Source organism: Muntiacus reevesi, chromosome 4 (genome assembly GCF_963930625.1).
Source record: "Muntiacus reevesi chromosome 4, mMunRee1.1, whole genome shotgun sequence".
Taxonomy (NCBI): Eukaryota; Metazoa; Chordata; class Mammalia; order Artiodactyla; family Cervidae; genus Muntiacus; species Muntiacus reevesi.
Window position 1 is genome coordinate 71,191,537 of NC_089252.1, and position 26,422 is coordinate 71,217,958.

Sequence of the window (26,422 nt, forward strand, 5' to 3'; positions counted from 1 at the left end):
AAGTCAACAAGGGATGTGTTGTGATTCATGTTTTTTAATTTTTATTTAAAAGATTTTAAAATATTTTCCTGGAGTATAGTTGATTTACAATGTTGTATTAGTTTCAGGTATTCAGCACGGGTGAATCAATATTACATATACTCTTTGAGTCTTTTCCCATATAAGTCATTACACAGTGCTGAATAGAGTTCCTTGTGCTATCCAGTGGGTCCTTATTAAGTTATCTATTTTATATATATGTTATTTATATATATATGTAGTATGTATATGTGAGTCCCAATCTTTCAATTTACCCTGCCCCCACTCCACCTTCCCCTGCCCCGTAACCATGTTTGTTTTTTACACCTGTGATTCTATTTCTGTTTTGTAAATAAGTTCATTTGTACTATTTTTTAAGATTTTTTTTTTTTTTAATTTGTCTTTCTCTCCACCCCACAGCTTATAGGATCCTAGTTCCCTGACCAGGGATTGAATCTGGGTCCCCTGCAGCAGAAGCGTGGACTCCTAATCACTGGAACTCCAGGGAGGTCCCTGATTCATATTTTTTTTTTTTTTTTCCTGATTCATATTTTAAAAGAATCACTCTGGCTGCTGGTCGGGGAGTATCATGGAGGGACAGGGCTGAAGCAAGGAGGCCAGGGAAAGGGCTCTTGCATTAATTCAGGTGAGAGTGAATGGTGGGTCAGCCTCCAGTGGTGGGTGTGGAGGTCATGAGAAGTGGGAGGAGTCTGGATACATTTTGATGGGAGAGCCAGCAGGACTGAACTGCAGGGGCTGTGAAGAGTCGGGGAGGACTCTAGGTTTTTGACCTGAACCGTTGCAAGCAGGTGGTTCCCAGAAGCTGAAATGGGGAGGAGCGGGTGCTCTGTTGTGGACGCATTACATTTGAGGTAACTGCAGACAGCCAAGGTGAGATGCCAGGTACAAGATGGATGTACAAGTCTGGAGTTTTAGAGGGGGAGGTGGGCTGGAGCTAAACTCTGGGCTATACTTCAAAGCATGTTGAAAATGCCCATAAGCCTTCACATAGTTCTAACGGGAGTCTACTCTGGATAATCTTTCTAAGAGGCAATTTGACAATATCTCAAATATTAAAAAATATATATGCTTTGGCCAAGCAATTTTATTTTTATAATTTTTTTAAGGTTTGTAGTTTCTTTTTATAAAAAAAATATTTATTTATTTGGCTGCTCTGGGTCTTAGTTGTGGCATGCAGGATCCTCTTAGTTGCAGCCTGTGGGATCTAATTCCCTGACCAGGGATAGAATCTGGGCCCTCTGCCTTGGAGCATGGAGCCTTAGCCACTGGACCACTAGGGAAGTCCTTGGCCAAGAAATTTTAATTCTGTATCATCTGTATATTATGTATATAAACATTATATAAGGTAAAGTTCACTAGCAGGGACCTGGTTAAATATAACTTGATATTTCCATTACAGTGTGTTCCCCTGCATCTTTTAAACATAAAACAAAACAAAACCATCATCTTTGAGTTGCAGTGAAAAAAAAGCAAATTGCAGGACAATATGCATAATGTCTAATATCATTGGTGCTTTTTAAAAATATCTTTGTAAACATTTCATTTGTATAGGCAGAAATAATAGTCAGAATGATATAGAAATAACCCAAGTAAAGAGATTGAGAGGAAGATACTTTTTATTTTTTATGTATTATTTGAATTTTTACCATACTGATACATAACTTTTGAAATTTCAAAGTAAAAAAATAATTTCTATCGACATATATTTGATTTACAATGTTAATTTCTGCTGTTTAGCAGATTGACTCAGTTATACACATATACACCTTTTTTTGGTATTCTTTTCCATTATGGTTTTACAGAATATTGAATATCATTCCCTGTGCAATACAGGACCTTGTTGTTTATCCATTCTATATATAATAGTCTGCATCTGCTTACCCTAAACTTGCAGTCCATCACTCTCTGACCCCCTCACCCCTCCCGCCCCCCCCCGCCCCCCCCCGGCAACCACAGGTCTGTTCTCTATGTCTATGAGTCTGTTTCTTTTTCTTAGATAAGTTCATTTGTGTCATATTTTAGAGTCCACCTACAAGTGATAATCATATGGTATTTGTCTTTCTCTTCTGACTTTAAAGGTAAAAAACATGTAAAAGGTCAAAGATGTGTGGGAACCCAGAGATGAACAAACACAAATGCTGGTCGGCAGAACAGGTTGTGAAGTGAAGACGGGAGCTCAGAAGTTCCCTCTGTGCTGGCCAAGTTCTCACCGGCGAGGGGACTGGTGCAGGGTTGGGACCATTCAGTTAGTCACAGAGCAAAGAGAAAGTGGTTGCTGTGCACAGCGAAATCAGGAATGAATCCGGTTTATCAGGCAGGGAGATTCAAGTAGAAGAGTGAGAGGAGGGTGGAGATGGGGAAGCACAGAAGAAAGTGGGGAGTGAGGGAACACAGTGTTTTATTGAGAGCGACTGGGCAGCAGCAAATACTGCTGAAAAGTCAAAGAAGATGAGCACAGATGAGTCACTGCAGCTTTCCTGGAGATCTTGGCCTGGAAGGATCTTGAGGGGGGCTGAAGCCAGAGGATGGGAAGGTCAGAGAAAAGGGGGAGGCCTCTCTCAGGCTGGGCCAGACTCTCTGTGACCTTCTCTGAGGTTGTTTGGAGGCAGGATGGAGAGGTCAAAGGTAATGGCGAGAATTCATTGTCCTGTCACTCCCAGGGCAGGGAAGGGGGCTGGGGAGACCACCCAGTTTGGGCAGGCCCCCTTCTAACACTAGAACAACAGAGTCCCCACCACCACCCAGATTGTTCTACTAGCTCCTTACTGCACAGTGGGGGCAGGGGGAGGCTCACATGTTTATAAACAATTGGACCAACCAGCCCATTTGCCTGCACGCCCTCTTCTTCCACCCCTCCCCACACTACCGCTTACTGTAGCTACCAGTCAGCCAGGAGAGGAAGGCCTTAAAAAACAGCCTGCACAGGCCCTGCTAGCGGGCTCACGAGGTTTGCACAGGCTTGGGGCACATCATGTTGACTTCATGGCCTCCTCACTCGGGCGAGGGTGCAGCTCCAGGAGAGTGCGAGCAGGATGCTCTCAAGTACACAGCCTAGAACAGGGGCCCTGGCTTCCCAGCTCTGAGGATGGAAGCGATGCCGAAATCAGAGGTGAAAGAGGCAGGCCCAACCACAAGAACCGGAAGTAGCCCACATACGTGGGCAAGCATCCTGGGCCTCATCTCAGGAAGTGGGTTGCAGGCTGTAGGACACATAGACTCACCCAGTAGTAAGAAGAGGAAGGTTGTACCACCTGTGAGCAGCAGTCGTGCCATGGCGAGGATGAGTCACTGTGATGTCAAAACTGCTGCCCTGACAAGTGCAGGCCTCTCCCCGCCGCCTCAGTGGATATCTCATCACCCACCTGATCGCACACACAGGATGGGTGGGAGTCGTCCTTGGCCCCTTTTCTCTGTCACTCCCGTTACAACCATCATGAGTCTTCTCAAGTCCCATCTTTTAGCTCCATCTCCAGTCTATTCCTCTCACCTGAATCCCAGCATCCTTCCCCTCTTTCCTGACCCCAGTGGGAGTTTCCTGATTGAACTCCCTGATGCCTCCTGTTTCCACCAGTCTTTTGTTTCATAGCAACCAGAGTGATCTCAGTACAACATACAGCTGACCACCACATACCCAGCTTCAGACCCTTGATGCCCTCCTACTGTCCTCAGAATAAAGTTTAAATTCCCTAATGTTGCCTGCAAACCCTTTTATGATCTGGCCTTTGCCTAGGAGTTTTCCACCACCCTCTGAGTTCCACCCCTGAACTTCTTTCATTTCCACCCATAGTGGGGCCCTCTCCTGGTTTTAGCTCAATAGGGTCTTTCTACATGGTGTACCATTTTTCCTTCTCTCCTGACTTACTTCTACTTGTTTACTTTTTCACTGAAAAAATTGAAGTATAACTTCCATACAGTAAAATTTACCCTTTTTGGTGAATAGTTCCATCCCCCCAAGAAATTCCCTCATTCTCCTTGGAGCCAACGTTAGCTCCCATCACCAACTCTTGATAACCACTGATGTGTTTTCTGGCTTGCATGTTCTATAAATGAGTATCCTATAAGTGGACTCATTCAGTATATATGTGTAGCCTTTTTGAGAATGGTTTCTTTTACTCAGCATAATGAATTTGACATTCTTCTATGCTGTCATGTGTACCTCTAGTCTGTTTCCTATTTGTTGTTGAGAGTATTCCATTGCATAGATGTACGACAATTTATTTTTTTTCACCAGTAGAAAGAACATTTGGTTTTTTCCCACTTTTTGGAGATCATGAATATAGCTGTTATAAACATCTTCGTACAGGGTTTTGTAGGCACAAACTTTCTCATTTCACTTGGAAAAACACCTAGTTGTGTGGGACTGCTGTGTTACTTTATAAGAAACTGCCAAACTGTTTTTCAAAGTTGCTGTACTAGTTTATAGGCTTCCTGGTAGCTCAGCTGGTAAAGAGTCCGCCTGCAATGCAGGAGATCCCAGTTTGATTTCTGGGTGGGGGAGAACCCCTGGAGAAGGGATATGCTACCCACTCCAGTATTCTTGGGCTTCCTTGGTGGCTCAGATGGTAAAGAATCAGGCTGCAATACGGGAAACCTGGGTTCGATCACTAGGTGGGGAAGATCTCCTGGAGGAGAGCATGGCAACCCATTCCAGTATTCTTGCCCGGAGAATCCCCATGAACAGAGGGCCTGGCGGGCTACAGTCCTTGGAGTCGCAAAAAGTCAGACACGCCTAAGCGACCATGCACAGCACAGCATACTAGTTTGCATTCCTGTCACAATATAGGAGACATTGAGTTGCCTCACCAGCACTCAGCTGGTTTGTTCACCTGTTTGTTCATTCAATTTCTTGACATTCTACTAAGCACGTAGAGGTACTGCATTGGAGGCTTTTTTTTTTTTTTTAAGTTCTTCAATGAATTTGTTACAGTATTGTTTCTGTTTTGATTTTTTTTTTTTTGGCTGTCAGGCATGGGGGATCTTAGCTCCCAGACCGGGGATCCAATTTGCACACCCAGTATTGGAAGGCAAAGTCTTAATCACTGGACTGTCAGGGAAGTCCCTGCATTGTAGTTTTAATTTACACTTCCTTGATCACTAATGGTGACGAGTCTACTCACTCTTCTAAATCTCTGCTTGTCGTTCACTTCTACCCAAAACCCACTACTATACTTGCTTTCTCTGTAGGCTAATCACTTTCCTGTCCTTTGTGGTTCATGACAAAATAGAGACGCTTTGCAACCAGAAGGACCTGGCTGTGTCAATTAACCCTTTCTCTGTTGGTCCTCACACTAAACTCATCTTAGTAAAGGTGACTCCGCCGTGCGCATACTTGAGGATGACGGCTTCATGGCACCCTCCAACAGACGCAAAGCGGAAGAAGCAGGCCGGAAGTGGAAGTGCGGCAGGGAGTTAGCGGCGTCTCAGTTGCCATGGAGACTGGAAAGCGAGAGAGGCTGCTGGCTGAGTCTGGATCCTACGCTTTCGCTGGGGCAACGTGGACGCCCACCCCGCGTCTGGCCCGGATCCGCAGCCCCAGCCAGTCCACCTGGCTGTCCTCCCTCGCCTATTCCGAGTCCTTCCACCATGGCTTCGGGGGTCGGCGCCGCCTCGTCTCGCAGCTCTCGCTCCAGCCGCTCCCCGAGCCGCAACTGTTGCGCTTGCGCCCCACCTCTCTGCGCACCCAAGACATCTCCTACTTGCTCACCGGCGTCTTCCGCAACTTGTACACCGCCGAGGTGATAGGGGAGGAGGTGAGCTCGAGTTTGATCAAGGCCCGCGGCAGCGAGGATGCGCGGCACGAAGAGTTCGTGGACCAGCTGCAGCAGGTAACAGGGACCGCGCCCCGCTCGCTTCTCCGCGTGCTCACCCAGGGGATGGCGGCGTCGCGTCTGCGGCTGTGCTGGGGACCCAGGGCGCGACTCAGCCACTCGACAAGTGTCAGCCCCTGTCGGGTGCAGCCGCTGTTCCAGGCACGGGGTACGCAGCTGGGAAAGAGCAGACCAAGTCCGTTCCGCCGTATATCATACATTGTAGTGGAAGGACACTATACACGCTCTCAGGCAAATACACACGCTCTACACACATAAGGTGTATATCTGTAGCACCTATCTCTCTTCACATCTCTACACACACGATTGCATATATATGTGAAACAGCAGAAAGCAGAATAGTTGTTTCCTGGAGATGATAAAGCTAAAAGTCACGTCCGCTCTGGGGTGCCTGCCTTTGTCCCACAAACCGCAATCTTAACTGAGAGGCATGCATGCCCAGATTTTAGGAAACATGCCGTCTCTGGAACGGCTTCCTTATCTGTATAAGGAGGAAAGCAGCTGTCCTGAGTCCTCTCCGATAAGGCTGACTGCTGGCCACGCTGTCCACGACTTTCTTAAAGGAGTCTCAGCTGAATGCTTTCAAGCAGCTGAGGTGAATTCTGAAGGGGTCGACAGCTGGAGGCTTTCAGTTCACTATGCTCCCTGCAGCCAGGTCCTTCTATCCTGAATGACACAACCCTCTGTCTACCACAGGTGGTGTGTTAACTTGCATTTGGTATTTCAGAGTTCAGATGACAGATGTCTTTACTGAGAAGCCAGTAGTCAGGAGACTACTGTTCCTTGAGACTTGGCACTGTTCCTGACTTTACTGTAAAAGGCTTTAAGCCATTTGCCTCCGTGGGTCTGAGAGTTCAGATCTGTCTGTTTAGACCGGGTGGTCTCTGCAGTTCTGTGACTGTTCTGTGCTTCATGGGAAACAGTGCTGCTCGGGGGAGGTTGAGTAAAGCTGTGTTGTCTCACCGTATTTCTGTGCATCTGATCACCCACCTGCCAGATTCGGGAGCTCTATAAGCAGCGGCTGGATGAAGTTGAAATGTTGGAGAGACACATCATTCAGGCCAGTGCACGGGCCCTTGCGGAGAAAGAGCGGGCCATGCACCAGGCCAAAGTACAGTTCCTTGAGCCCTTTATCAAGATGCCTCCAGGTGTGTATGATGAGCTTCTCTAGGCCCTTCACCCTAACCCCCCCAGTTGTTAATATATTACTGTATTACCCCATTCATCTTTTTCAAAGACTAATGGACGTCATGAAAATTAAAACTTGTGCATCAAAAGACTCTTACCAACAAAGTAAAAATGTAACCCACAGAACCTCTCTAGTCTTTTTCAAAATGTTTGGAGAGTGAGTTGCACCTGTGTTGTTTCATTATCCGAGAACACGCCAGTGTGCATGTCTCCAGAGCAGGGACTCTCACCTACATAACCAGCACACAACCCGCTAAGCCAGGGAGTCAGCATTGAGGCAGTGTTATCCTCCAGTTCACAGATGGCCCGCAGGTTTTACCTGCTTCCCCACAGCGTCCGTTTCTCCTCTGCGGTCTAGCATCCTGTCTAGGAAGCCGTGTTGCATGCCACTGTCTTGTCTTGTTTTTAGACTTTTCACTTGGGACACTTCTTTGAATGTTTCCTGTCTTTCATGTTCTTGACCATTGAGTTTTCCCCCAGGTTTTAAAAATTGTGGTAAAATGCACATAACATAAAATTTACCCTCTTAACTATTTTTAAGAGTACAGTTCAGTGGTATTAAATGCATTCATTATACAAACATCATCACCATCCATCTCCATAACTCTTTTTCATCTCACACAACTGATACGCCCATTAAAAATACCTTCACAGTCCCTCCATCCCTCCAGCCCCTGGCAACCACCATTCTACGTTCTGTCTGTATAATTTTGACTACTTTAAGTAGTATTCAAATAAGTGGAATCATGCAGTGTTTGTCTTTTTAAGGCTAGCATGTTTCACTTAGTGTAATGCCCTCAAGGTTCATCCATATTGTAGCCTGTGTCAGAATTTCCTTCCTTCATATGTTACATAATATTGTGTTTATATATATGTATTTTGCTTATCCATTCATCAGCTGATGAACTCTCGGGTTGCTTCCAGGTGTTAGCTGTTATGAATAATGCTGAACATGGACGTACAAATAGCTCTTTTATATCCCGCTTTCAGTTCTTTGGTTTTGTGTCAAGAAGGGGAATTGTTAGGTCATATAGTAGTACTATTTTAATTTTTTGAGGAACCACCATACTGGTTTTCACAGTGCCTGTACCATTTTTACTTTCCCACCAACAGTAAACAAGGATTCCCATTTCTCCATATCCTCACCAACACTTCTTTTCTAGTTTTTTGATGGGGGTGGTGGGTGTGGGGCTGTGTGTGTGGGGAGGGGGTGTAGCCATCCTGATGGGTGTGAGGGGGTACCTCATTGTGGTTTTAATTTTGCATTTCCCTGATGATGAGTGATTTTGACTATCTTTTCATGTGCTTATTTACCATTTGGGTATCTTCTTTGGAGAAATGCCTTTGAAGCCCATTTTTTTTGGGGGGGTAGTTTCACATATTTATTGGGAGCCATCGGGGAGGGGACCTCTCCCTGTCAACAGAGGAGCTCACAGTTTCTTCAGCCACCCCAGGCTTGGGCCCCGGGGGTCCTGAGGGTAGCTGGGCGTGTTCGATCGTCTCAGAGGGGCGCTGGGTACTTGTGGGGTATGGCCCAGTTGATCGTGACCGAGTACTTGGTGTTGGGGCTGAGTGTGGGCAGAATTACAGGCAGGCCCCCACTGGTGGAGGATGCCCCCAGCACCAGTCCCTTGGCACAGACATTCTTGAGGAAGGCTGCGATTCTCTCGGCCACCCTGATCTTAGCAGCAGTGAGGGCGGGCAGAGCACTCCTCAAGCCCATTCTTAATCCATCATATTGTTGTTGAGTTTTAGGAATTCTCTGTATATCCTGGTTATTAATCCCTTACCAGATATATGATTTGAAAATATTTTTCTTGTTGTGTGGGTTGCGTTTTTCCTCTGGTGCACGATCTTTAAATTTCATGAAATCCAATTTGTTGATTTTTCTTTTCTTCTCTGTGCCTTTGGTGTTGTAGCTAAGAAACCATTGCTAAATGCAGTGTTGTGAAGTTTTCTCCCTGTGTTTTCTCCTAGAGTTTATTAGGTCTTGGTCTTGGATTTTAGGTCTTGGATTTAAGGTCTTTGATTAATTTTGAGTTACATAGTATTACAAAAGGATTCAACTTCATTCTTATACATAAAGATGTCCAGTTTTCCTGGCATCGTTTGTTGAAAAGCCTGTCCTTTTCCTATTGATTGGCCTTGACGCCATTGTCAAAAATCGTCTGACCTTATGTATGAGGGTTTCTTTCTGGGCTTTCTATTCTATTCCATTGGTTTCTGTGTCCACTTATGCTAGTACTACGTTCTTATTGTTGTAGCTTTCTTGTAAGTTTTGAGATCAGAAAGTGTAGGTCCTTCAGCTTTGATTGTTCAAAATTGTTTTGACTATTGGATAGTCCTTGAGATTCCATAATAGATTTTAGGATGGGTTTTACTGTTTCTGTCATAAAAAATGTCATTGGGATTTTGATAAAGATTTCATTGAACCTATATTTTGCTTTGGGTAGTACTGACACTTTTAAAAGAATATTTTGGCTATGCTGGGTCTTTGTCCTGGCGCTCAGGCTCTTCGTTGCTGCGCACTGACTTTTTCTAGCTGCGGCGAACAGAGGCTACTCTCCAATTGTAGAGAGGCTTCTTGCATGGGCTTCTCCTTGCAGTGGCTTCTCATTGCTAGCGCAGGAACTCTAGAGTGCCGGCTCAGCAGTTGTGATGCATGGGCTTAGTTGTCCTGTGGCATGTGGAAGCTTCCCGGAGTGGAAGTCGAACCCAGGTCCCCTGCATTGCCAGGTGGATTCTCAAGCCCTCGGGAAGTCCCAATATCGGCATTTTTAGCAATATGGAGTCTTCTAATCCATGAACATGGAATGTATTTCCATTTATGTCCTCTTTCATTTTTTTTCAGCAGTGTTTTGTATTTTTTATTATATAAGTCTTTGATCTCCATGGTTAATTCTCAAGTATTGTGTCCTTTTTGGTGCTCTTGGGAATGGAATTGTTTTCATAATTTCCTTTTCAGATTGTTCATTTTAGTGTGTAAAAATCATCAGATTTTTGTGTGCTCACTTTATGTCCTGCTACTTTGCTGAATTCACTTATTAGTTCTAAGAGAGGTTTTTTGTGTGTATGAAAGCTTTAGTGTTTTCTGCGTGTGTGCATGCTCAGTCACTCAACCATGTCTGACTCTTTGCGACCCTATGGACTGTAGCCCACCAGGCTCCTCTGTCTTTGGGATTCTCCAGGCAAGAATACTGGAGTGGGGGACTTCCTTAGTGGTCCAGTGGTTAAGACTCCAGACTTGCAATGCAGGGGCCCCTGGGTTCGATCCCTGGTCAGAGAACTAGATCCCACATGATGCAACTACTGTATGCTGCAATGAAGATTGAAGATCAGACCTGGCACAGCCAAATAAAAATGAATTAAAAAAACATAAGAATACTGGAGTGGATTGCCTGCCCTCCTCCAGGGGGTCTTCCTGACGCAGGGATCAAGCTTGTGTTTCCTGCATTATAGGCAGATTCTTTACTTCTGAGCCACTGGAGAATCCCACTGTTTTCAACTTACAAGATCATATCACCCACAAACAATAATAATTTTACTTCTTCCTTTCCAGCTTGGATGCCTTTTAATTCTTGCCTAATTGCTCTGATTAGAACTTCTAGTATTATGTTTACTACTAATGGTGAAAGTAGGCATTCCTGCCTTGTTCCTGATCTTAGAGGAAAAGCTTTAAGTCTTTCACCACTGAGTATGACATTCGCTATGGGTTTTCATCCGTGATTTTCATTATGTTGAAATAGTTTCTGGTTGTCCCTAGTTCTTTGTGTTTATTTTTTTAATCATGAAAGGATGCTGAAGTTTTTCAAACAATTTTCTGTATCAGTTGAGGTGATCATGGGACTCTTTTCCCCTTTATTCTGTTACTGTGGTGTATTACGTTGATCGAGTTTTGTATGTTGAACCATCCTTGCATCACAGGAATAGATCACACTTGATAATGGTGAACTATCCTTTCAGTATGTTGCTGATATTTTGTGAGGATTTTTGCATCAGTGTTCATAATGGATGTGGTCTTCTTTTTTTTTTTCCATTTATTTTTATTAGTTGGAGGCTAATTACTTCACAACATTTCAGTGGGTTTTGTCATACATTGATATGAATCAGCCATGGAGTTACACGTATTCCCCATCCCGATCCCCCCTCCCACCTCCCTCTCCACCCGATTCCTCTGGGTCTTCCCAGTGCACCAGGCCCGAGCACTTGACTCATGCATCCCGCCTGGGCTGGTGATCTGTTTCACCATAGATAATATACATGCTGTTCTCTCGAAACATCCCACCCTCGCCTTCTCCCACAGAGTCCAAAAGTCTGTTCTGTACATCTGTGTCTCTTTTTCTGTTTTGCATATAGGGTTATCATTACCATCTTTCTAAGATGTGGTCTTCTTGTAGTGTCTTTATCTGGGTTTATATCAGGGTAATGCTGGCCTCTTGAATGAGATAAGAAGTGTTCCCTCCTCTTCATTTTTTTGTGAAAAAGTTGAGGATTGATATTAATTCTTTAAATGCACTTGAGAAGAATGTGTACGCCATTATTGTTCGATAGAGTGTTCTATATGTCCATTAGATCTAGTTACTCTATTGGGTTGTTTAAATCCTCTGTTTCATTACTTGTCTTTTGCCTGGTTCTTCTTTCTATTACTATAAATGGGTGCTGAAGTGTCCAACCAGTATTATTGTAGAACTATCTATTTCTTCCATCAGATCTGTCATTTTTTACTTCATTATTTTGATTTTGTTTTTTTTTTTTTTACTTCATTATTTTGATGATCTGTCATGAGATGTATAAATGTTTATGCTTATTATATCTTCTTGCTCTATTTAATCTTTTATTGATATGTAATGTCCTTCTTTGCTTCTTGTAACCTTTTTTGATTTAAAAAGCCTTTTTTCTCTATTAGTATAGCCACTTCCTCTCTTGATTACTATTTGCATGGAAATCTTTTTTCATCTTTTCATTTCCAATCTTTTTGAGTCATTGGATCTAAAGTGAGTCTCCTGTAGACAGCAATCTAGTTGGATCATGTATTTTTGTCTATTCTGCCAATTTTTGTCTTTTGACTGGAGAGTTGAATCCATGTACATTTAAAGTGAAAGAAAGTGATAGTCATTCAGTCGTGTCCAACTCTTTGCAACCCCATGAACTGTAGCCCACCAGGTTCCTCTGTCCATGGAATTCTCCAGGCAAGAAAACTGAAATGGGTTGCCATTTTCTCCTCCAGGGATCTTCCCGAACCAGGGATCGAACCCGGGTCTCCTGCCCTGCCTGCATATTCTTTACCATCTGAGCCACCAGGGAAGCCCAAATTACATTTAAAGTAATTACTCAAAAAAAAAAAATTACTCATAAGGAGGAACTTCTGTCACTTTGTTATTTTTTGGTCTTGTATCTATTTTGTCCCTCATCTCCTGCATTAGTTCAGTTCAGTCATTCAGTCGTGTCCAACTCTTTGTGATCCCATGGACTGCAGCACACCAGGCCTCCCTGTCCATCACCGACTTCTGTAGTTTACTCAAATTCATGTCCACTGAGTCGGTGATACCATCTAGCCATCTCATCTTCTGTTGTCCCCTACTTCTCCTGCCCTCAGTCTTTCCCAACATCAGGGTCTTCTCAAATGAGTCAGCTCTTCACATCAGGGGGCCAAAGTATTGAAATTTCAGCTTCAGCATCAGTCCTTCCAGTGAATAGTCAGGACTGATCTCCTTTAGGATGGACTGGTTGGGTCTGCTTGCAGTCCAAGGACCTCTCAAGAGTCTTCTCCAACACTACAGTTCAAAAGCATCAGTTCTTCAGTGTTACTGTCTTATTTTGTGTTTAGTCAGTTTTTGTAGTGAAATGTTTAAATTTCCTTTTTTAAATTTTCTTTTGAGTATATTCCACAGCTATTTTCTTTGTGGTTGCCTTAGGGATTACATTTAAAAGCCCCAAATTATAATATTCTCATTTGAATCTATACCAGCTTAACTTCAATAAATACAAAATTCTTTGTTTCTTTACAGCTCCATCCCCGCCCCTTTTGGTTGTTGATGTCACAAAATTACATCTTTATACATTGTGTGCCCAGAAGTACCAACTAATCCATTAGTCTTGTAAATTGTGTAGAAAACAAAGACTTGGAGCTATAAACCGAAGTCACTATAATACTGACTTTTATGATAATACTAGCTTAATATAATACTAACTTTTGGGGGCTTCCCAAGTGGCACTAGAGGTAAAGAACCTGCCTGCCACTGCAGGAGACATAGGAGACTCAGGTTCAATCTCTGGGTTGGAAAGATATGCTGGAGGAGGAAGGGCGTGAAAACCTGCTCCAGCATTCTTGCCTGGAGAATCCCATGGACAGAGGAGCCTGGCGGGCTATAGTCCATGGGCTATAGTCACAAAGAGTCATGACTGAAGCAACTTAGCACATAACTTTGAACTTGTTTTTTTGTTTTAGCTTTAATAGTTTTTTTTTTTCCTTTAAATGTATTAGTCTCTTAAATCATGTAGAAGATTTTTATGATTATCCATGTATTTACCTTTATTGACATCTTTATTTCTTCATGTGGCTTGGAGTTACTGTGTAGTGTTCTTTCATTTCACATTACAGAACTCCTTTGAGCATTGCAGGTCAGGTCTAGTGGTAACAAACACCCTCAGCTTCTGTTTATCAGGAAATGTCTTAATTTCTCTATCCCTTGGAAGGACAGTTTTTACTGGATATAGGATTCTTGGTTAATAGTTTCTCCTTTTAACACTTTGAATATATTGACCCACTGCCTTCTGGCTTGCAAAATTTCTGTCGAAAAATCTACTGACAACTTTATTGAGGATCTTTGAATGTGATGAGTCACTACTGTCTTGCTACTTTCAAGATTCTCTCTTTGTCTTTCAAATATTTAATTATAACGTGTTTCAACATGAGTCTTTGAGTTCATCTGATAATTCATGAGCTTCTTGGATGTTTATATTCATGTATTTCATTAAATCTGGGACATTTTCAACCACTATTTCTTTAGATATATCCTCTCTGCCCCCTTTTCTCTTTCTTTTCCTTCTAGGACTCCCACAATGTGTATGTTAGTCACTTGCTGGTGACTACAGGCCTCTTACTTAGGCTCACTTTACTTTTCTTCAGTAGTTTTTCCTTTTCCTTTGACTCAGTAATTTCCTTTTTTTATCTTCAGGTGCACTGATTCTCTCTTATGCCTGCTCAGATATGCCTTTGAATCCCTTTAATAGTTCATTTTTCATTTCAGTTAGTGTTCTTTTCAGTTTCAACATGTCTTTTTACCTTCCTTATAGGTTTTGTGTCTGTTGATATTTACGTGGTTTTGTACATCATTTTCTTGATATTCTCCACGTGTTCTTTTATTAATAGCTCTATGAGCATCTTCAAGACAGTTGTTCTAAGCCTTTGCCTAGTATAACTGCAGTCAGGTCTTTTTCAAGGACAGTTGCTGTTGATTTAATTTTTTCCTTTGAATGGGTCATACTTTCCCATTTCTTTGTATGTTTTTTATTTTTTTGTTGCTAGATAACTGGACATTTGACTCTAATAATTATGTGACTTTAGAAATCAGCTTCTCCCCCATCCACAGAGCTTGCTGGTTATCTTGTAATTGTTTTTGGTTTTGTCTGTTAGTTTTTGTCAGCTGTCTGTGCTAAAGTTCAGCCTGAGCTATAATCTGAAGGTTCTTTTCTGAACCCTTCCCTGAGTGTATGTGGTCTTGTTCGGATCTCTCCCTGATCTGCAGTTGTTTTTGAATGTCTCAGTCTTTAATATCTGGCTTTCAAAAGAGGGAAAAGAAAAAGATGAAGGAGGGGGGTGCTAGCCATTTGAATTCCCTAGAAGTCCCTCCCACCTGGAGGAGGCGGGGCCCGCCCCAGTGTGGGGAGGTGCTTCTTCAGGCCTGCGCCTCTGTGGTCATCGGCAGTCGGAGCACAGATCCCAGGTGTTTGGAGGACAGCATCTTTTTGGGTCACCCACGCTGTCACGGGTTGTGTGTAGGTTGCCCCAGAAACACATGCCCAGATGCCTGCTCTGGGACAGAGGGTGAGGGGCGGGTAGCTGCACCTATGCTGAGTTCACTGCAGTTGTCTCTCCAGGCCTCCCCCTGGAAGTACAAGGCTTCAATAGATGCCATGTTCAGTTAGGCTGATTCTGCTAGTGCAGCTGCGTCTGGGTGGGGAGACAGAGTCCTTGTGCTTTGTACGCCCATTTTTCCAGGATCCTCTCTTATGACAGCTTTGTTTTTTTTTTAATTAGTTATTTTGGCTGTACCTGATCTTAGTTGCAGCATGTGGGATCTAATTCCCTGACCAGGGATCGAACGCTGGCCCCTTGCGTCGGGCGCCCAGAGTGTTAGCCACTGGACCACCAGGGAAGTCCCTCCTGACAGTTCTTGAGAAGCCTTTCACTCTCTAAGGCGGTTCTGATGTTTCCTTGCGACCACACCCCCATTCATGCTTGGCAGCAGCACCATACAGATGATGCTGGTTGCCCCAGCCCTCCAGCCCTTGGCTCCTCTCACTGCCGCATATCAAGAGGCACAAGTGATGTTAGCCCTGATCACCTGGTCACCTTCGTGTCTCCGCATTAAATTCTCCGCGTTAGATTGTAACTGACTAGTGTTTTGTGAAGAGGTATTCTCAGATTTGACCAGTATGTTTTTTTCCTCATCAAATCCCCACACCAACAACCAGTGCTAAGAACTCTTTTCAGTCTACCATCTCTCTGATACTTTGTAAATTTTTTTGTCAAAGAAATTGGGTCATTTTTTTCTGTACATTTGTCTGTAGTCTGGATTTTGGTGATTTCACCATTGTGGTATCATTTAACCTGTTCTTATGATCCCTGTATTCCTTGCAGTTCACTAGTTATTTCTAGAGACTTTATGAGATTTAAGTTCAACTTTTGAGAGGAGAAGGGGAGAGAGACCAATTCATAGATGGTGCTCTGTTCTCCCTTCAGGAGATGCATGGTGTCTGATATCTCTTGTTTTCATGATGCTGCCAGTTTTTGCCTAGATATATTGTTTCATTAGGGGTTACAAATTATAATACTAATGGTACTGAAATACTTCTGTAAAGAGAAACTTCTCTGTGATGACTCTGATTACCCCAGGATAGGAGCAGAATTAATTCTTTCCCTTTATCTGCCAGTTTTTAAATTAATGAGTTGGTTTCCCTAACATCTGCCAAAGATGAATAAAAAGGTTTGGTTGGTTGGTTTTTCCTATCATTATGAGCTCATGGATTTCATAGCTAGTTATGTTTATTGTCCTGTTGATGCTCAGATTGTCCCATCTTTAGCCACTTGGAGCCTTTTCAAGTTGATGCCTGACTCTGTTGGCATAACACTGGTTGCCTGTGGTAAATTTCCTTATTTTCTGAAATGATCAGATGTTCCAGGTTCATCTCGTGTGTTTATTGCTCCAGACCTGGAATCGGCCATTTTTCCAAGAAGTTCTGGTACCTTATATTCCCCCCAAAGACTTTGACCTGTCATCCTGCATCCCTGAAAATCGTTATTTTCCAGGGCAGTAGGGATAGTGCTTTTAGGGTGAGGAGACCTGACATGTCTGTGGCCTGCAGGGAGGGAGAGGTAGAAGATACAGTGGCTTCAGAAAGCTTTACACTTATGGGGTCCTGCTGGGGACCAGGTGATGGGTAAGATGCTTTGCGAATGTTATTCCACTGAATCCTTCCAACAACCCTGCGAGTTAGGTTTTCTCTCCATTTACAGGTGTAGGAGTTGAGAGAGGAGCTCAGATGATTCCCTCAATTCCCACAGCTGAAAAGGGCTGGGACCCAACTTTGGGCTTGTGCCTGCTGTCAAAGCCCATCTCTGTCTTCTGTCAGGAGGAGGATGAAGGCCTGTTGTCCAGGCGGTGTCTTGTGGTTGTAGATGACTTCCCCCAGGGTGTGTGGGGCCCTGTCCCCTCTCAGGTCTGCCCTCGCTGAAGCTCAGCCCTGTGAGACAGTGAGCACCCCGTGCAGATTCCGTATCTCCTGTTCCCCCTTCTCCGCAGCAGTCGTGTAGCTGCCAGACCCCCTCCCTCAGTCGTGGATTCAGGCAGAGATAACTGGTAGTGGATTCTCAGGAGGATTTGTTGGTTGTCTGCTATCTGCCAAGTCCCTGGAGTCAGATACTGTCCCCGGTCTTTGGTAGGATTCTTCTGGCTAGAGATCAGGGTAGATTACTTAATTATTTGTTTGTTTGCTTTTAATGAAAGTGGAATAAAACATGGGGAACTGGGAAACAGTCATCAGCCAAGAGCGTTTCCCAGTGCCTTTCATTTTATTTTTTTACCCCAGATAATTTTAAGTTATGGGCTTCCTAGGTGGTGCTAGTGGTAAAGAACCCACCTCCCAATACAGGATATTTAAGAGCTGTGGGTTTGATCCCTGGGTTAGGAAAATCCCCTGGAAGAGGAAATGGCAACCCACTCCAGTATTCTTGCCTGGAGAATCCCCATGGACAGAGGAGCCTGGCAGACTGCAGTCCATGGGATCACAGAGTCGGACACGACTGAGCGACTTAGCACGCAATATTAGGTTATAAGCAGACGTTATCCACCCTGGTTTCTCAGCCTTCTGCTGCCAAGGTTTCTCTTTTTTATTTCAGAAATAGCAGAAGTAGAGACCTTAATCCAGTTCCCTGGACACCTTTCTGGTTCTGCTTCTCAGGGCAGAAAGTGGTGTCCCAAGAACCTCTTTCGTAACCTGGATGATTGATTGTGAAGATGATTGTTATTTGAGGCACTGAAGTAACCTTTCTCTCTTTGCTAATACAAATGTCACAAGGTGGAAAACGTGAAAATTCTCCAGACAGAGGGAGAGAGATCAGAATCCTGCAGAAAGTTCTGTGCTTTCGTTCCCTTTCCTTGCTGGTATTTTATCTGCATTATCTTTTGGGAAAGGGAGCAGCCAATGCCTTGCAGTGCCATGCTCAGGGGCAGGGTCCATGTAGGAAGCCCACCCTTCCTACAAGAGGTCACAAGGCCAGTTCAGGGTGCCCAGAGCTCACCTGGTCCACGCCAAGGTGGAGAGAGACTTCCCAAAGCCCTGATAACAAGCTGTGCCCCACCAGCCCCGCTCCTGCAGACACGGAACTGCCCACGGCCTAGGGAGGACCTTGGAGGGAACGGTATCAGAAGAGAGAGGATACATCTCCTTGCCACATGGCCTCTGCCGTTTTTCTGGAAGCTTTATCTTATCTTTTAATATTTCAAATAGGCCATTGCCAAGTCCTTGGGAACTGGGCTGGACTGTGTCAGTTTTGCATCGCTGCCAGTCCTTGCTGAGGGCTCTGTATTGCAGAGGAGAGGCCTGGGCTGCACATTTGCCCAGAATGGCCCTTTCAGCTGTGGTTCTGGGATGGATCAATGAGAGGCTTTTGGTGAATTTTGGAAGGAAGCCTCTGTTCTCCAGAAACAGGAGCGGGTAGATGACTGAGCAGTTTTGAGTTTCATAGCAGAGTCCAGATCATGTCACAAGCGTCCCTTGCTTCAGTGCTGTGGGCTGAAGTTCTTCATGATGAATTAATTCCCTGACCTCTCTCCCACTCCGTAATCCCCTACATTCAAAAACCTCCCCTTTATTTGGCTGCAGCGCAGCTTGTGGGATCCTAGTTCCCCAGTGAGGGATTGAACCTGCCTCCCCTGCAATGGAAGCATAACCTGCGCCCCCTGCAGTTCACATAACCCCTGGACCATCAGGGAAATCCAGAAAGTCCTCTTTAAAGCACCACGTTTGTTAATGGAACAAGCAGCAAAGCTTGAAAACTTTCAAGTCTTCCATTCACCCTATTTATTCCTTAATTTTTATCAAAGTAGTAGTGCACATGATTCTTTTCTTTTTTTTTTTTTGGCTGTTCAGTTCAGTCGCCCAGTCATGTCCGACTCTTTGCAACCCCGTGGACTGCCGCGCACCAGGCTTCCCTGTCTATCGCCAACTCCCAGAGTTTATTCAGACTCGTGTCCATTGAGATGGTGATGCCATCCAACCATCTCATCCTCTCTCATCCCCTCCTCCTCCTGCCTTCAGTCTTTCCCAGCATCAGGGTCTTTTCAGATGAGTCAGTTCTTCACATCAGGTGGCCAAAGGATTGGAGTTTCAGCTTCAGCATCAGTCCTTCCAATGAATATTCAGGACTGATTTCCTTTAGGATGGACTGGTTGGATCTCCTTGCAGTCCAAGAGACTCTCAAGAGTCTTCTCCAACACCACAGTTCAAAAGCATCAATTTTTCAGCACTCAGCTTTTTTATGTTGCAGCTCTCACATTCATACATGACCACTGGAAAAACCATAGCTTTGACTAGACCTTTGTTGGCAAACTAATGTCTCTGCTTTTTAATATGCTGTCTAGGTTGGTCATGACTTTTCTTTCCAGGAGCAAGCGTCTTTTCATTTCATGGCTGCAGTCACCATCTGCAGTGACTTTGGAGCCCAAGAAAATAAAGTCTGTCACTGTTTCCATTGTTCCCCCATCTGTTTGCTGGGGGTGGGGTTGGCTGTGCTGAGTCTTTATTGGTGCACTTGGACTTTCTCTTGTTGGGGTGAGCAGCGACTGCTCTCTAGTTGCAGTGCATGGGCTTCTCAATGTTGTGAATTCTCCTGTTGTGGAGCACAAGCTCTCGGCATGCAGGCTTCAGTAGTTGGGGCTCGCGGGCTCTAGAGTGCAGGCTAAGTAGTTTTGGCGCACCGGCTTAGTTGCCTCATGGCCTGTGGGATCTTGCCAGACCAGGGGTTAACCTCATGTCCCCTGCATCGGCAGGCAGAGTCTTAACCACTGGGCCACCAGGGAAGTCCTGTGTACATGGTTTTAAAGAACCCAATAGTTTAGAAAAACTTCTAATAAAATAGAAAAAAAAATCCTCACCTACATATGTCATTCCACATTTGTCCAAACCCACAGACTGTAGAATACCAAGAGTGAATCCTAATAGAAACTTCAGGCTTCATGTGATAATGGTATGTCAGTGTAGGGATCATCAGTTGTAAGGGATGTTGATAAAGGGGGAGGCTGTGCATTTGTGGGTCCTGAGAATATGTGGGAAACCTCTGTACCTTCTCAATTTTGCTACAAATCTAACACTGCTGAAAAAAAGAATCTGTTGGAAAAAATCCTCCACCTCACCTTTCCCAACTTCAGTCCACTTGCCAGACATGGCCATTTTTAGCTCTAATTCTTCTGGAAGCCTCTGAAAAATATACCTTTTCTACTGTTTCCGTGCTCATCAACCAATGATGTTATTTATCAACTTCCCATTCTATTAAATGAGATCTCCTCTCATGTGTCTGCTGGTCGGTTTGTGGTTGGCTGATCTAGCTGGGCTTAGCTGGCCAGACCAACATCCAGTTGTGCGTCCAGCTGAACATGGTTCCCCCTGCCGCATGTTGGGTTCAAGCCTGCTCCACGTGGATTCCTGCTGGGGCCCAGGGTGAAGGGCCAGGAGCTCTTCTCATGATGATGGCAAACACGCAAGAGGGAAGGCTCAGCTGCACAAGCACCTTTCAAAATCCTGCCGGCATCTCATGGTCAAAGCACATCATACCGCCAGCATCAAGGGTGAAGAAGTGGGCTCTGTCTCTAGTAATAGGAACTGCACACTCACATGGCAGGCTTCTAGCCATGTGAAGAGTGAAGCCAGAGAAGAGTGAAAAATTGGGGCCACTCATCAATCTATTCTATTTCTCCTAACTCTTTTTTATTGACCTCTCTGCAAGTAACCACATTTTGACTCAAATAATACCACAACACAGCCTTGCCCAATGGTTGGCCTCTTATAAGCGACCAACTTAAATACTCACTGGTAAGTTTCTTAAATCTCAGAATGACCACCAAAGAATTTTATTAGGTGGTTTAGGCTGGGAGGATGGAGAAAGCTTGAGTGTAGTTTCTTTGGCATCAATCTGCCTTGAAACACCTTTTCTCATTCGCTTCTGTGTAGTGAAGACCATCTTCAGGTGGTGTGTGGACAATGAGTTGCTACGGAAGCATCATTTGATCTGCCCGAATGATTACTACAGCGATCCAGTGCCATTTTGCTCTGCACCTAAAGGTAATGCCTCTGTACTGCCTTCCAGCCTCTGATCCCATTCCACGGAAGTTCTTTAGAAGCAGGACCACAGCAGCCACCTTTGTGCCATTTCCTTGTTCATAGATCTTGTGGTCATGGCTATTGGGAGGGTCAGCTCTGAGCATGCCACTTCCTTACTAGCTTACTGACTCCTATGAGATAAAAGTCTCAGCTTCTCAAAATGGAATATGATACCCTAATTGGTTGCCCAACGACAAGGTGTGAAATTATTTTAAAATGTAGTTGAATAAATCACGAGAGGGTGGATCTGCAGACATAGACGAGCAAGGGAGCAAGTGTCGCATGGGCTCAGAACACAGACCTAAGGGTTCTGCATACCCCTTACAGGCCAGGAGCGACTTTGAGTGTGGAGGAAAGGTTGGGAGCAGCGAAGGCTATGTGTGTGTGAATGTGATACTGGGCTACTTTCCTGTGCTGTGGGAGGCAAGATCCTCTGAGAATGAGTGCGGTGGGAAGCTGTCTTGTGGGCTTAAGCACACAAGGTAAAGTTTTGGAAAGTAAAGTTTTGGGAGCATCACCCTGTAGATCCTGTGACCAAACATCTGGATGGCAGCCTGGTGGTGCCAGGCTCCAAAGGTAAGCTAGTCAGCAGCCCCAGTCAGTGGGACTCTGATGACCGCTTGGGGGTTTGGAGCTGAGAAAGCCTTTGGGGTAGGAGGATGGGGGTCCAGAGAATTGAGGATGTAAATGAAGAGAGAGTTTAACTGACAGCCTGGGCCCTGCTGACAGGTGAGGCCAGAAAGAAGGAAGCAGAACCAAGTGCCTGGGATACTCAGCTACTTAATTTCCAACCAACTTTCAAATACTATCTTAGGCAAATAAATAAGGATGGATTTAACATGCATTGAGGATTTTATTTTTTCCTGTGGGATCTGGTTCTATTTCTTTTTCAAATCAGTTTTATTGGCGTATAGTTGATTTACAGTCCTGGGTTACTTTTAGGCATATGGTAAGGTGAGTCAGTATACATATACATATATTCCACTCTTTTTTAGATTCTGTTCCCATATAGGTCATTACAGAGTACTGAGTAGACGTTATTGAGCGCTCACCTGACACTGCTAGGAGATGTGATGGTTTCACTGCTCTCCTGCTGGCAGTGTTGAATATCCTCACTTAACCTTTTGGAGATGATTTTGCAGTCCAAAAAGCTAATACAAACTTTGATTTCTCATGTGAGCCTTTTATTTTTTTTTTTAATTTTATTTCGTTATTTTTTTTTCCCAGTGGGTTTTGTCATACATTGATATGAATCAGCCATAGAGTTACACGTATTCCCCATCCCGATCCCCCCTCCCACCTCCCTCTCCACCCGATTCCTCTGGGTCTTCCCAGTGCACCAGGCCTGAGCACTTGACTCATGCATCCCACCTGGGCTGGTAATCTGTTTCACCATAGATAATATACATGCTGTTCTTTCGAAACATCCCACCCTCACCTTCTCCCACAGAATTCAAAAGTCTGTTCTGTACTTCTGTGTCTCTTTTTCTGTTTTGCATATAAGGTTATTGTTACCATCTTTCTAAATTCCATATATATGTGTTAGTATGCTGTAATGATCTTTATCTTTCTGGCTTACTTCACTCTGTATAATGGGCTCCAGTTTCATTCATCTCATTAGAACTGATTCAAATGAATTCTTTTTAACGGCTGAGTAATATTCCATGGTGTATATGAGCCTTTTAAAAGCGTGTTCACACATGCGGTATGTGTCCGTGTGTATGTGTGACAGTGGTCCTCTCCTGTTCCTGGCCGTGTTTGACAAATGAACAGATAATACAGTGTGAACACTAGAGTCTCAAGGATACAGAGTAAGTTCCAGGAGTAACTGATACGCTGAAGGGCAGTTATTTAATACATCTGGTGTGGGAAATATAAACATTTAGAAGAAAGAAAAAAGAAGCTAGCGGTGCCTCTGCTAATTCATTTGGTCGTCTTGGATGGGTCGCCTCCTCCCCTGGGTCCGGTAACTTCCTGTTTTTCCTGGTGCCACAGGTGTCTCTGTCCCTGGATATTCAAAACTGACGTTTAGTTCTGAGAAACGTTCCATCCCAAAGAAAGAGCTGACCAAGAAGCCCGCATGCAGGAAGATGTCCTCTCAGTCTGCAGAGGAGACGGACTATACTATGGACAGCCTCACATGGGACTCGTCTTTTAAGGCCAAACGCAGATCCAGAGCAGCCGTCGAGGTGAGTTTGAAGCCAGTGTGTGGTGGGGGGGTGGGGGGCAGGGCTATGATGAGGGGGAAGGGGTTCCAGGTGACACACGTCGTAATGAAGCCACAGCAAAACAGGAGGGTGTCCTTGGCCATCGGGGGTCTCGGATCAGCAAGATGTCAATGCACACGGCCCCTCGGCCTCTCATTGACTCTATCCTTTTCTCCCATTTCAAAGAAAACAGGTTTACCGAAGAATAAAAACTGGATGAACCATTTACGGGTGCCCCAGAGGCAGCTGGAGCGGCTTCGGCTTGCCAGGATGGAGAATCGGAACCGCTTCCTGAGAAACCCTCGCTTTTTCCCTCCTAACACTCCATTGGGAGGCAAGTCTCTTCTCTTTCCTCCCAAGAAGCCACCACGGATAGGCAAGTTCCAGGACGGGGAGCTGGAGGAGAGGTGCGTCTTTTCCTGACTTGTATTTGCAGAGAATCTGACCCTGCAGAGGAAAGCGCAGAAAGAAGGTCATGAATCTGCCTTGCTTCTGGAGGGTCCCCGAGGTTTGGGGCCAGGGGGTCAGGATCCGAGTTGAGCAGGGCTTCAGGGCTGCCTACGGGTGTGGCCTTGGGACATCCCCAGAGTCCTGGGTTTGTGCTTTTCTGATCTTTTCTTGAGGAATAGGGGTTAGTGTTGGCCCTTTGCTTATATCTGAACAGCCTGGGTCAAATGGGAGGCATCTCCATAGCCATGTGCTCCTGCCATTACATTCATGTGTCTTGGATAATAAAAATGTTTAAAATCTGCTTAATGACAAGTAACTAGTACAGATAGTGATTTTTCTTTAAAAGAGTGTGTGCGCTCAGTCACTCAGTCATGTCTGACTCTTTGGGACCCCGTGGACTATAGCCCGCCAGGCTCCTCTGCCCATGGAATTTTCCAGGCAAGAATACTGGAGCGGGTTGCCAATTCCTGCTCCAGGGGCTCTTCCTGTCCCAGAAGGTCGAACCTGCATCTCCTTACCCACTGAGCCACCTAGGAAGCCGTTTGTCTATATTTCAATAATTGTCCATATAAAGGGAATGATTTGCTTCATGGGTTCATAATTTTAATGGACTTAAAATGATTAGTGTGGGACTTTCCTAATGGTCCGGTGAATAAGACTCTGTGCTCCCCAATTCAGGGGCTCACGTTCGATCCCTTGTCAGGGAACTAAATCCCACATGCCACAAGTAAAGATCCTGCCTGCCGCAACAAAGGCCTGGTACAGCCAAATAGATTGGGGGGAAAAAAAGCTATTAATGTTTATTTATTAGAGAAATAATGTTTTTATTTAAAAAAAAAAAAAAACAGAAAATATTTGCTTAGACCTCACTGGTGGTCTAGTGAGTAAGACTCTGTGCTCCTGATGCAGGGGCCTGGATTTGATCTAGTTGGGGAACTAAGATCCCAGAAGCCACTTGGTACAGCCAAAAAGAAAAGAGTAAAACCAAAAATGAAAAGATTTGCTGAGAAAAAATAGCACCTATATAAAAAATGCAATTAACATATTGGTGTTCGGGATTTTGTATGTAGCAGAGCAGCTCCTCGATGCGATCTATTGAAAGTCAGCCCTCGACACAAGGGTTTGTTAAAGTAAAATAAATTAAAAAAACAATATTGGTGTTTAAGCCTCCAGAGTTTTCCCTGTGCTATGTGTAGCTATATATATATCTTCACAAATATTCAATCTTGCTATAAAATTGTTTGGTGACCTGCTTTGCCAACAGTAAAACCCAAAGGGTGATGCGTTGCCAGTCTCTTTGATGGCTTGAATGTATTTATTTTCCATGAATCACTTACAGGGATGAAACTAACAGCCTCTCTCACCCTCCCTTGCCCTCCCACAGCTGTGCTGATACTCCAGTGTTTCTAGCTAAACCCTCCATCGGATTTTTCACAGATTATGAAATTGGACCAGTTTATGAGGTAAGAATCTGGTTTCTTTACATATCCCACTCTGCTTCCTTATTTTTAAAAAGTCTTTGCTGTGGAAATTTAAAAACATGCACACACACACACACACACAGGCCATACACAGAACTAGGGAAAAGACTGTCACGTTCCCTTATGAGCCCATCACCCAGCTTCAGTAGTTACCTACCTGCATCCAGCAAGTCTGGTTTCATCTGTTGCCCCCACAGTTTCCTGTATGTGGATCTGTGTGCACATGCGTACACTGGAGTATTTAAGGGGGAAAGCTTAGACAGCATGTCATTCTTCAGTTAATACTTTAGTGAGTATCTCTTACCAGGTAAGGACTTTTAAAGAATAACCATCATCACACCCAGCAGTATTAACAGTGATTCCTTAATATCAGCTAATACCCACTCATGTCTGATTTTTATCCGTTTATTTTTTTTAAAGTCAACTTATAACTGGTTTCTTTAAATCAGAATTCAAACATTGCGTTTGGTTAGAGTATCTCTTATTTTTCCCACATTTTAAAAAAATAATTCCTCCATCCTTTTATTTTTTAAAATGCCGTTTGTCTGTAGAAGAAACTGTAATTTCTTACAGTCTAAATTTGGCTCATTGCTTGATTTTATTTATTTATTTTTGGCTGTGCTGGGTCTTTGTTGCTGTGCAGACTTCCGCCTCACTGGAGAGTGGAGGCTGCTCTCTAGTTGCGGTGCCCTGGCTTCCCCTTGTGATGGCTTCTCTTGTTGCAGAGCACAGACTCGAGGGCGCCAGGGCTTCAGCAGTTGCAGCAGGTGGGCTCGGTAGTTGTGGCTCTCAAGCTGTGGAGCACGGGCTTAGCTGCTCCATGGCATGTGGGATCTGCCTGGGTCAGGGATGAACCCATGTCTCTCACATTGGCAGGTGGATTCTTCACCACTGAGCCACCAGGGAAGCCCCAGCTTTACGTTTGTTTTTAATTTAATTTTTATTTTATATTAGAGTACAGTTGTTTTCCAGTGTTGCGTTAATTTCCGGTGTACAACAAAGTGACTCAGTTATATGTATACATGCATCCTTTTTCAAATTCTTTTCCTTTTAAGGTTATTATAGAATATTGAGTAGAGTCCAGTGTGCTATACAGTAGGTCCATATTTGATTATCTTTTTTATATGAA

The 26,422-nt window shown here is 44.3% G+C and overlaps 1 protein-coding gene across 1 annotated transcript in view; it reads left to right on the forward strand.

The window, feature by feature from the left end:
• The first annotated feature begins 640 nt into the window (after window positions 1-640).
• Window positions 641-26,422, forward strand: part of DLEC1 (DLEC1 cilia and flagella associated protein) — an 88,839-nt gene continuing 63,057 nt past the window's right edge. The window contains exons 1-7 of the mRNA XM_065933003.1: window positions 641-664; window positions 5,403-5,864; window positions 6,865-7,015; window positions 21,006-21,116; window positions 23,151-23,344; window positions 23,549-23,769; window positions 25,197-25,275. Coding sequence (XP_065789075.1) covers window positions 5,469-5,864; window positions 6,865-7,015; window positions 21,006-21,116; window positions 23,151-23,344; window positions 23,549-23,769; window positions 25,197-25,275 — 1,152 coding nt within the window. The 5' untranslated portion in view covers window positions 641-664; window positions 5,403-5,468. The remainder of the gene's footprint in view (window positions 665-5,402; window positions 5,865-6,864; window positions 7,016-21,005; window positions 21,117-23,150; window positions 23,345-23,548; window positions 23,770-25,196; window positions 25,276-26,422) is intronic.